Source organism: Equus quagga, unplaced genomic scaffold (assembly GCF_021613505.1).
Source record: "Equus quagga isolate Etosha38 unplaced genomic scaffold, UCLA_HA_Equagga_1.0 HiC_scaffold_13772_RagTag, whole genome shotgun sequence".
Lineage (NCBI taxonomy): Eukaryota > Metazoa > Chordata > Mammalia > Perissodactyla > Equidae > Equus > Equus quagga.
This window is the reverse complement of record NW_025792556.1, coordinates 3,977-14,094: the sequence shown is the minus strand read 5'-3', so window position 1 is coordinate 14,094 and position 10,118 is coordinate 3,977. Positions and strand designations below refer to the sequence as shown.

Genomic DNA, 10,118 nt, shown 5'->3' with positions numbered 1-10,118 from the left:
CGGACTCAGTACCTGTTTAGTTCACTTCAGAGTGTGGGGATCGGAAAGCCCTGTTGGCCCGGCACCAGTGCCATCCCCGCCCCTCCGCCGGGCCAGGCGGGCAGGACTTGGGCCTTGACCGTGCTGTCAGGGTTCAGGTCTTTCCCTGCTCTGTCTGCCAAGGAGGTGTCTGTCTTGCTCGTATGGCTCCTATGGCTCACAGACGTGTTTGCATAAGATAGAGCCGCTGTCCTCGAGGAGAACGTGTCCCCAGGAAACACAGAGTGGCACTTAATTCAGCACACTGGCGGTCGGTCCCGCCCAGCGAGGCCCTCCTCTCCCCTCCGTCCAGCATTGGCCTCCTGTGTCAGGGGGACGGCAGTTCCAGTGGACTTGGCTGCTTTTTTATTTATGAGTAGCTTTGCTTATTTGAACTAGAGAAGTTTGCCCCTTTTTAACTCTACTTGAGCTATTAAGATATTTGTTGCATCCTCTGGTAGAATTATCCTGGATAGTTACAATATCTGTTATTCCCCAGAAGCCTAAGCGTGACTTAAGGAACACTTACTTGAGATCCTGTGTGAAACGTTTGAGCTTTAATTGTCCGTAGACTTCATAGTCTTAAGAAAAGTCTAATACTATTTCAATATGTTGAAGAGCTGTTACGTATCTTTAGAAGTAAAAGATTCGACGACGTGTTCTGTAGAAATGATTATGGAAAATGACTTGGGGTGTCGGGGCGCGTGCGGTGAGCAGCCCCGTCTCCTCTGCGAGGCTCTCCCTGTCAAAGTAATAGGGTGTCTTAGAAAGGCTTGGAGGTAAACAGCACAAAGCAGTAAGATAAGATTCGTGAAGCTTCTTTGTTCTCTCTTACATAGCCATGTTCCCAGTAGACAGAATCATTTGCAAAGATGGTAATGTGGTAAAGTTCCAGTTCGCCTATTTTAAAATCAGGCCTACAGAATATTTCTGATCTCACGAGGGCCCTGGGACTCCTCCCTGCCTCCTGCCCCACGGTAGCTGTCAGCGCAGGGCATCTTAGGCTCACACTCCGTCTGGGGTCCTGGTAGAAACTGTCCGGGTTGAAATTTTCTGGATATGAAGCCTGTGGGTTAAACCACAGAATGACCCAATGTCTGAATTTAGCAAATACCTAGTTAGCTAACTAGCAACGTGGAAGAGAAACAGCCAAAATCCAGTCCACTACTTGCTTGCTACAGTAGACCATTCCTAGTGTTAAAAATCCACATTGTTCTCGGTGTTGGTGGTGTGAACGCTGAACGTTTGTGAAGCTCCCACAGAGGCAGGCTTCTCTGTTCAGACCCGGTCTAGTTTCCTCTTTCTCCATATTTTCCCTCATCATTTAGAAAGAGAAGAGCGAGTATGTTTTCGCTTGAATGTCCTAGCTTGGATACAAAGGCTCTGCTGGGTTTTTTTAAAGTGGGTAATAATTCTTTAATTCTGCGAGGAGATGATTCTACAGAGAACCTTGTCGAGTCCCTCAGCATTCCATTGTTCAGGAGTTCTTCATGACATGTACCAAACTACCGTTAAGTGGATGGTTTAGAAGATTAAAGGAAAATAATGAGATATGTGCTACTGTGCTTGTGAAAGTGTATAGAGCGAGTACTCTGCTAACTTGCTTCCTGTATGCGTGTGATCGAGTCTTTCACTGTGACTGTCTGGTTATTTGTAGGCATGAGTTGCTCGAGGAAGCCCGGAGACAAGGTTTACCTTTTGCACAATGGGATGGGCCAACTGTTGTCGTCTGGCTGGAGGTATAGCCGTCTTTCGATCCTGGATCAAGTATGTGACTCATGTGAACGTGTTAATCCATTTCACACAGTGTGCATAACCTTCTGGCCTCAACATTTCCTGTCTCTAGCTCTGGGTTGGGATGCCAGCCTGGTATGTGGCCGCTTGCCGAGCCAACATGAAAAGCGGGGCTATCATGTCCACCCTGTCAGACACGGAGATCCAGCGTGAGATCGGCATCAGCAACCCTCTGCACAGGCTGAAGCTGAGGCTGGCCATTCAGGCGATCACGTCCCTCACGAGTCCGTCAGCCCCTCCTACGTCAAGAACGGTGCGTCTCCCTGAAAGCAGTTTATCCCCTCCTGACGTTGCTTCTCCAAGTCTTCGTAAACACACCCAGGGCTCCGGTTTAAAATTTCAGCCTGCAGAAACGTCACAGCTTCTAACGGGTGAAAACTGAGTGGTTAAAAATACTTTATTGAATGCTTTTTTAACAGCCTGGCTTCAGTGGCTGCATTGTAACGTAGAAGTAGGAGTTTCTGAAAACAACAGTAGCGATCACAAATTTAGACATAAATTCATCAAAAGTGAAGGGAAAAAAGCCTCGATCCCCAGTTGCGCTATAAGCAGTGTTTTACTCTAATGTGACATTGGGCCCCTCGGTGCTTCCATTTTGGGCGCTGAGGGCCCTGGGAGCTCAGGGTTCTGAGCAGTCCATTAGCCTGCGTGTGCGCACGCACCAGGCATTACCTGTGCTCATCCGGTTTGCTCCCCGTGGGGAGACCTCGAACGTCCTTAAAGAGGGTCCTCCTATTTGAAATGTTAAAAACTAATCTAATGAAAACATTAGCGGTTACTGGGAGATAAGGGCAGGCCAACGCCTCATTTCTAAAGTGCAGACTCTTTTCATTGGCCCAGTGCCCACTCTCTGCTTTTAGCTTTTGGTTTACTCTCTAGAGAAAAACCCTGATTAAGAAACCAAGAGCCTCACAGGCATGCTTCTCTGAGTAGCAGGTCAGGGCCCGATTCAGGCCTCAGTTCCTTTGCACAAAAAGTGTTAAGAGCCTTTTTTGTTTGTTTGTTTGATTTTGCCTCTTAGTAAAGAGTTGTGGTAGCGACAGTCAGCCTGTGTTCTCACCTGTCGCACAGACAGCTCTTCTCCCAGTGGAAAGTTTTGTTGCAGTATCCGATCTGGTCCCTGTTCCCCCATCATTTCACATGAGAGTGGCCTTTCTGCAAGTGAAGGCGCTGGGGTGGTTTTCCCCAAGTTTTTATCAACTGTTTTGAGAAAGCTCGCGTCCTGCGAACTGAGGTTAACGGACAGTGGTGAAGAGCCCGTCCCCCGGGAAGCTCTGCGCTGAGAGCCGCGGGGCCTGGCTGTCCGCGGCTGCAGTGACAGGGATGGGACGTGGGGCCGGTGTTCCGGCAGAGTTGCGATTGGGCCTTCTTTTGGACACACTCAGCCCTGCTCCCTGCCTCTTGAGCGCCCCGGCGAGGTTGTGCAGGCCGAGAGGCCCCGTCCTGGGAGCCCCGTCCTGGGAGCGCCTGCCCCGAGCCGTCTCCCCCAGTCCGGAGCTTGGCTGCGTGGGCTTCCTGGGCTGAGCCCCTTTCGCATGGGGCGGGTTGATGGGCACCGGAGAATTACTCACACTTTGAGAGGCGCAAAATGTATTTTCTTCTCTTTATATTTCACATACCTCAGGGGGTCAGCAGGGCAGATCCAGCTCTAGGAATCATGGTCTCTTCTCGTGTGGCTGACCACACAGCATTAATTAGGTGTGGTCACTCTTTAAGAAGGGCGAGCTGGTCGATGTTCTCTCCTTTTCTACGTGGGCATCTCAAATGAGAAGAGGGGGAGACGGGCCTCGCCTCCCCTGCTCCTCCTGTGTGCCCGTGGCTCACGTGTCTGCCACCTTCCTCTCTGTCACTGCTTCCCTCACCCTGGATGTTGTGGTCCCTGGGTCACCGTAGACCACAGGAAATGTCTGGTTAACGCATGAGGAGATGGAAACACTCGCGGCCTCGCCACAAACGGTCAGTCCCGCCCCGAGCCTGTCCTTCTCCCAGGGCACCCCACTTACAAGCGGCGCCATTCCCGGCCTTTTTGTGGGAAACAGAAAGGTCATTTTACACTCAGTTGTTCCTGATAAGTATTGCCGCTAGGTATTAGTCAAATGTATAAAATAGGATCCGTATTTTGTCTTATTTTCGATTTTTCCAGGAACTTTACATTGGTAGGCCCTCTCTCTTTAGAGTAGGTTGAATTCACACCTCCTTTAGGGAGAGGCCTCGGCCGAACACTCCATTTTGAGGGTCTGGCCCATTTTCTCCCTCGCTGAGTGTGCTTGCCGGGGTCGGGGGGGGCCTCGGCTCCTGCATGAGAAGCTGGGATTGTTGTTTTGCATGATACCTTGATTTCTCGAACTTTCCCCTCCGTCTCGCTGCACCTTCTGAAGTTGATCTGCTTGCCTTACTAAGCTCACCGATACTAACAGCTGTGTTCTTTTCATTCCTAACCACGTAACATCAGGAGGATGAGGAGGGAAGCTGGGCTCAGGTTGGAGACTTTCTATACTATATTCTTCACTATATGTAAGCAACAAAAAGAATTGGCGTATGAAAACTCGTAATTTACTTTTCTTGACATTTTTAACATCTTAACTTTTTCAGAATATTGTTAACGATTTGAAAGCATTAGTCGGAAGCAGAGCGTAGAGTTAAAGAGCACGTCTCATGGACAATTTTGAACCTCTCTTCCGTGGGGCCGTGGTGTCAGTTCTGGTTAGCGTAGACGGCTCTGTGTAGCGGACCGGCTTCTGGACGCGGTCCTGGGGCTTCGGCGGCTCCTGACGTTGCGGATTTAAGTACCCGCTTGGGTAACTTAACCGCAAGGTCTGCCGGTGGGAAAACTGAATTCTGAGAACTTTCCAGCACAGGAGTTGCTGTGGAGACGTCACGTCCGGGTCTTCGTGTTGGTGTTTTACTAAGTGCTGATCAAAAGGCTTTCTTACTAATGGAATTCTCAGAAATTAAGCCTCTTCTTGCTTAATGTACTTTTCCGTTTTCAGCTCCCCAGCTCTTCAGCTCACAAAAAGCTGCCACACGTGTCTTGCAGCCTTCCTCTGAGACAGCTCGACTAACACAGCGGTGTCCCTGCCTGTGACCCCACCAGCGTTGCTGTGTGACATGCCGCACTTTAGAGGGACCCGCACAGCCGCGTGGTGTAAGCAGGCGGCATCTCCCGAGGCTCTTGCTGAGGGCGGAGCGCTCAGGGTCCTCACGGGATCGTTGTATGTCTGAAAAGAATCAGGATAGTTTCAAATCAGAATTTTCCTGAGTACAAGTTGTTGGTTGAAATGCCAGTTTCCCTCTGTTTGTATTCCCAACATAAAGCCAATTCTCTCTCTCTTTGTAACAAAAGAAGAGAGAAGCTATAATATGATGGTGTGAGCCCTCTGCTCCTGATTTGGGCCTTCTGTGCTGCTACGCCAGATAAATATCCTCATTAATGATTTAACCTGGTCAGCTACTTCTTTACAAGGCCACTAATGACCGTCAGTGAATTAAAAAGGGTGCATTTTGTAATTACTTAAATGTCGGTGTATTTCACACTAGGAAGCAGAACTTTGTCAGCACTTGAGTAGGAAATTCCCTGTGTCCGGGGCACGAGGTATAAATTAAATAAGCGGACTGTTTGTTCTCTGCAGTAGAAATACAAACACGGGTGAGCTGTGCCCGCGGCAGCAGAGTTAGCCAACACTCAGTGTTCCTAGTAAGCAAGAGCTGCTCTCGCTGTCGCCTCCCCTAGATGAGAGGAGTGAAGAGGCTTCCTGGGCTCTGTGAGGCCGCCCGGTCTGCTGAGGGCCGCGGTCACACAGTGTTCCTCTCCTGTGCCCTTACCTCGTGGCCAGCTCTGAAGCCGAGGGGAAGTTCAAGGTTTCCTCGGGCCCTCGGGAAGAAAGCATCAAGGTGTGGTGAGAGCCGTGGGTGCCTTCATTTAGCAAGTGGCACATGTGGGCTGTCTGTGGGAGGCTGTGCTGCTTGCTGCAGACACAGGAGTGAGCGGGACAGCCACAGTCCCTGCCGCCGGCCCTCACAGTTTACAGAGATCACAGAAGTGTGTTTGTGATCATTTCAGTGGTGGATTAGCAGGCCCTGGGCAGTGGCTGCCTCTTCTGGCCCAGGTGTTGTCCGATGATGGAGATCCGTGTCAAGGGCTTTTTCAGAAGGCTCTGATGGCGGCCCGGGAGATGGAGGGCTCCCTGGACTGGGCCTGATCCTCAGTCGCTGACCTACGTTATCTGACGCTGACCACTTAAGAAGTGTGACTAGAGTGTATGATGAGTAAACAAAAAGGAGGAGGGTTCCGCTTCCATGGAATTCTCTTATTTAGAAATCTTTGCGTTGTGTGCCCATTTAAGAATACGTAATCACAGGCAAGGAAATGAGACCAGATGCTCATGCGTAAGTCTCAGGCATATGAGATGAGAGTAAGGTTTGAAAGAGTGAAAAACATGATAGTGTGATGATTTCCCGAAAATGTTTGATGTTTTTCCCACTCATGGTTGCTTAGAGAAAATAGTGAAAATGTTTTTTTCTGTTCGAATTTGAGTATTCTTGTTGGAGTGTGAGTCATTTCTTCCAGCTTGGTTGGTGTAAGTGATAAATTAGACCAGAGGCCGTGTTTTCAAGGCAGAGCACGGTGGTAGTTGAGAGGGACTGTGTCCAAGGATTCCGTGATGGGACTGCAGAAGGCCTGCGGGCGCAGCTGGTCTTGGACAGAGGGGCAGCGAGTGCCTTTTTTGGATATGTCTGTAGATACATATAATGTGTGTGCTTATTTTTCATTGTACAAAGCTTGGCTGTGTTCTGTTAGATTTATCCCTAAGGATTTCGTGACTTTGATGACATTGTGAATGGCATTTTGTAAATTTCAGTTTCCAGTTCACTTCTAGTATTTAGAAGCACAGCTCGTGTTTGTGTCCTGGCCTCGTGTCCTGCCGCTTTGCTAAGCTTGCTGTAGTTCTCACAGCCAGTTTGTAGGTGTATTTTCTATGTTGCTAATCAGGTCATCTGCAAATAAAGACAGGTTTTTTTTTTTTTCCAATTCCTATGCTTTTGATTTCTTTTTCTTGCCTTGTTACCGTGGCTAGGAGTTCCACCGCAGCGCTGAATAAAATTAGTGAGAGCACACCCTTTGTTCCTGATCTCAGGAAGAATACATTGTCTTTCACCGTTAAGTGTGATGTCAGCCCTGTGTTTGCTGTAGATGCCCCTTATCAGGTTGAGGCCGTTTTCTTCCATTGCTAGATTGCTGAGATTTCCATAAATGAATGATGAATTTTGTCAAATGCCTTTTCTGCATCTTTTGAGATGATATAGTGGTATTTCTTTTGAATCCATTGATAGGATGAATGTCATTGATTTTTCAAATGTTGACCCAACCTTATGTTCCTAGGATGAACCTCACTTGTCGTGATAGCTTATTCTTTTAATTTATTATTGATTTAATTTGCTCATATTTTGTCGAGGAATTTTGCATCTGTGTCTATGAGAGATGCTGGTCTGTAGTTTTCTTGTAATGTCTTTGTCTGGTTTTGGTATCAGGATAGTGCTGGCTTCATAGGATGAGTTAGGCATTTCTTCTCCATTTTTTTGGAATAATAGTGTAGAATTGTTATTTTTTCCATAAATATTTGGTAAGATTCACCAGTGAAGACATTTAAGGTAAAGATTTTATGTGTATGTGAGAGAAAGTTTATAACTGCAAATTTGAGTCCTGATAAGATACAACTTATCTCTTTCTTATGAGTTGCTCTCATAGATGATGTCTTTTGCCCATTTTATCTAAGTTGCTTACAGTTGTTCACAGTTTTCCCTTTCAGTGTCTGTGTCCTATAGTGTGTCCCCTCTTTCATTCTTGATATTGGTAATGTACGTCTTTTCTTTTTTCTTAGTCACTCTGTCTAGGGGTTAGTCAATTTTACTGATCTTTATGAAGAACCAGATTTTAGTTTCATAGTTTTATTTTTCTTGTTTCTGTTTCATTGATTTCTGCTCTTTTATTTTCTTCCTTCTGCTTGCTGTGAATTTCATTTGTTCTTCTTCTTCAAGTTTTTTAAGGTAGAATCTTACATTGTTGTTTTGAGACCTTCCTTCATTTACGACATAAGTGTTTAATACTATAAATTTCCCTCAAGACACTGCTTTAGCCATGTCCTACAATTTTTGAATAGATTGTGTTTCACTTTCATTCAGTTAGAAATATTTTCCCATTTCTCTTGTTTTCTTCTTTGGCATGTGGGTTATTTAGCCGTATGCTAATTTCTAAATACTTGAGAATTTTCTAGATATCTTTTTATTATTGATTTCTAATTTAATTCTGTTGAGGTCAGAGAACATAGTTTGTATGATTTCAGTCCCTTTAGATCTGTTGAGATTTGTCTTGGAGAATCCCATACGCACTTGAAATGAACGTATTCTGCTGTTATTGGGTGGGGTGTTCCACGAAACGTCACTTAGGTCAAGCTGGTCAATAGTGTTGTTTAAGGCTTCTGGATCCTTACTGAGGGGGTCTGTCTGCCTGTTTTGGCTTCTTTGTTCCATCAGTGACTGAGTCAGAGGAGGGTTGAGGTCTTGTGACTGTAACTGTGGATTTTTCTGTTTCTCCTTTCAGTTCTGTCAGTTGTCTTGCTTCTCTCTTCTTTTAAAACTATTTTTCGGTTCACTTTTTTTTTAAGATTTTATTTTTCCTTTTTCTCCCCAAAGTCCCCTGGTATGTAATTGTATGTTTTTAGTTGTGGGTCCTTCTAGTTGGGGCATGTGGGACGCCACCTCAACATGGCTTGATGAGCAGTGTCATATCCAGGCCCAGGATGCAAACCGGTGAAACCCTGGGCTGCTGAAGCGGAGTGCGCCAACGTAACCACTCAGCCACGGGGCCGGCCCCTTCAGTTCACTTTTTACACGGATTTTGAAATTAACAGATTTTTTGTTGAGGAAATTTGGAAAACAAAGTGTTAAAATTAAAACCAGCCACAGATATTTTTGTGTACAGTTGGATTGATCCTTCAAACTTGTTCATGAGTCGTGATCATTCTTTGTTGTTATATTATTATACACAAAAATTACTTCAGAAAGATCATGTGTTATCAGCTACATTTTTATTGTGGTTGGGGAAATAGGTTAAATTTATAAACACAAATGAGTCATAGGTTTTCAGTGGTATAATACCTTCTGTTAAAATTCTACTGACAAATTTAAAAGGTAGTAAATAGGAGATCAAATTATTTTGAAATGATAAAGAACAGTGTTGTCATTAATTTAAGCTTTAGGAATATGTAATAGGTTAAAAATCCAGTTTAAAGATTATTTAAACTGCCCTCGTGACCTCTTGGGTGTTCTTTTTCCTGAACTGATCGTACTTGCTTGTTGAAAGCAGACGCTCGCCTACGGGGACATGAACCATGAGTGGATCGGGAACGAGTGGCTGCCCAGCCTGGGCCTCCCGCAATACCGCAGCTACTTCATGGAGTGCCTGGTGGACGCGCGCATGCTGGACCATCTCACCAAGAAGGACCTGCGCGGGCAGCTGAAGATGGTGGACAGCTTCCACAGGTCAGTCGTTGCACACAGTTCCTGCTCCTTGGCTAGGAGGCTTTTGACTGTTTCCATCTGTAATTTTTTTTTTTTTTTTTGTAAATAGAAACAGCTTCCAGTGTGGAATTATGTGCCTGCGAAGGCTGAATTATGACCGAAAAGAACTGGAAAGAAAAAGAGAAGAAAGCCAGAATGAAATAAAAGGCTAGTACATTACGTTTAATTGATTTAGCATATTTCTGCTTCCCAGTGTATTAGCAGCCTAAGTGATTTCCTAGTTTCTTTAAATTAAAAATAATATTTTTTTATTGTGGTCATGATAGTTTATAGCATTGTGAAATTTCAGTTGTACATTAATGTTTGTCAGACACCATGTGAGTGTGCCGCTTCGCCCCTTGTGGCCACCTTCCACACCCCTTGCCCCTGGTAACCACTAAATTGTTCTCTTTGTCCGTAAGTTTGATTATCTTCTACGTATGAGTGAAATCATCCAGTGTTTGTCTTTCTCCATTTGGCTTATTTCGCTTAACATGATGCCCTCAGGGTCCATCCATGTGGTTGCGAATGGGACGATTTCATCTTTTTTTTATGGCTGAGTAGTATTCCATTGTGTATTTATATACCACATACTCTTTATCCAATCATCCATCGATGGGCACTTGGGCTGCTTCCACATCTTGGCTATTGTGAATAATGCTGCCATGAACATGGGGTACATAAGTCTCTTTGGATTGTGGATTTCAATTTTTTTTGATAAGTACCCAGTAGTGGGTTAGCTGGGTTGT

The 10,118-nt window shown here is 45.6% G+C and overlaps 1 protein-coding gene across 1 annotated transcript; it reads left to right on the top strand.

The window, feature by feature from the left end:
* The first annotated feature begins 1,493 nt into the window (after positions 1 to 1,493).
* On the top strand, positions 1,494 to 9,789 carry LOC124231955 (liprin-alpha-1-like). Its single transcript, XM_046648950.1, has 4 exons — positions 1,494 to 1,757; positions 1,865 to 2,065; positions 9,176 to 9,351; positions 9,440 to 9,789. The coding sequence occupies exons 1-4, from the start codon at positions 1,509 to 1,511 to the stop codon at positions 9,540 to 9,542; spliced, it is 729 nt and encodes a 242-aa protein (XP_046504906.1). The 5' UTR covers positions 1,494 to 1,508; the 3' UTR covers positions 9,543 to 9,789.
* The last annotated feature ends 329 nt before the right edge of the window (positions 9,790 to 10,118 follow it).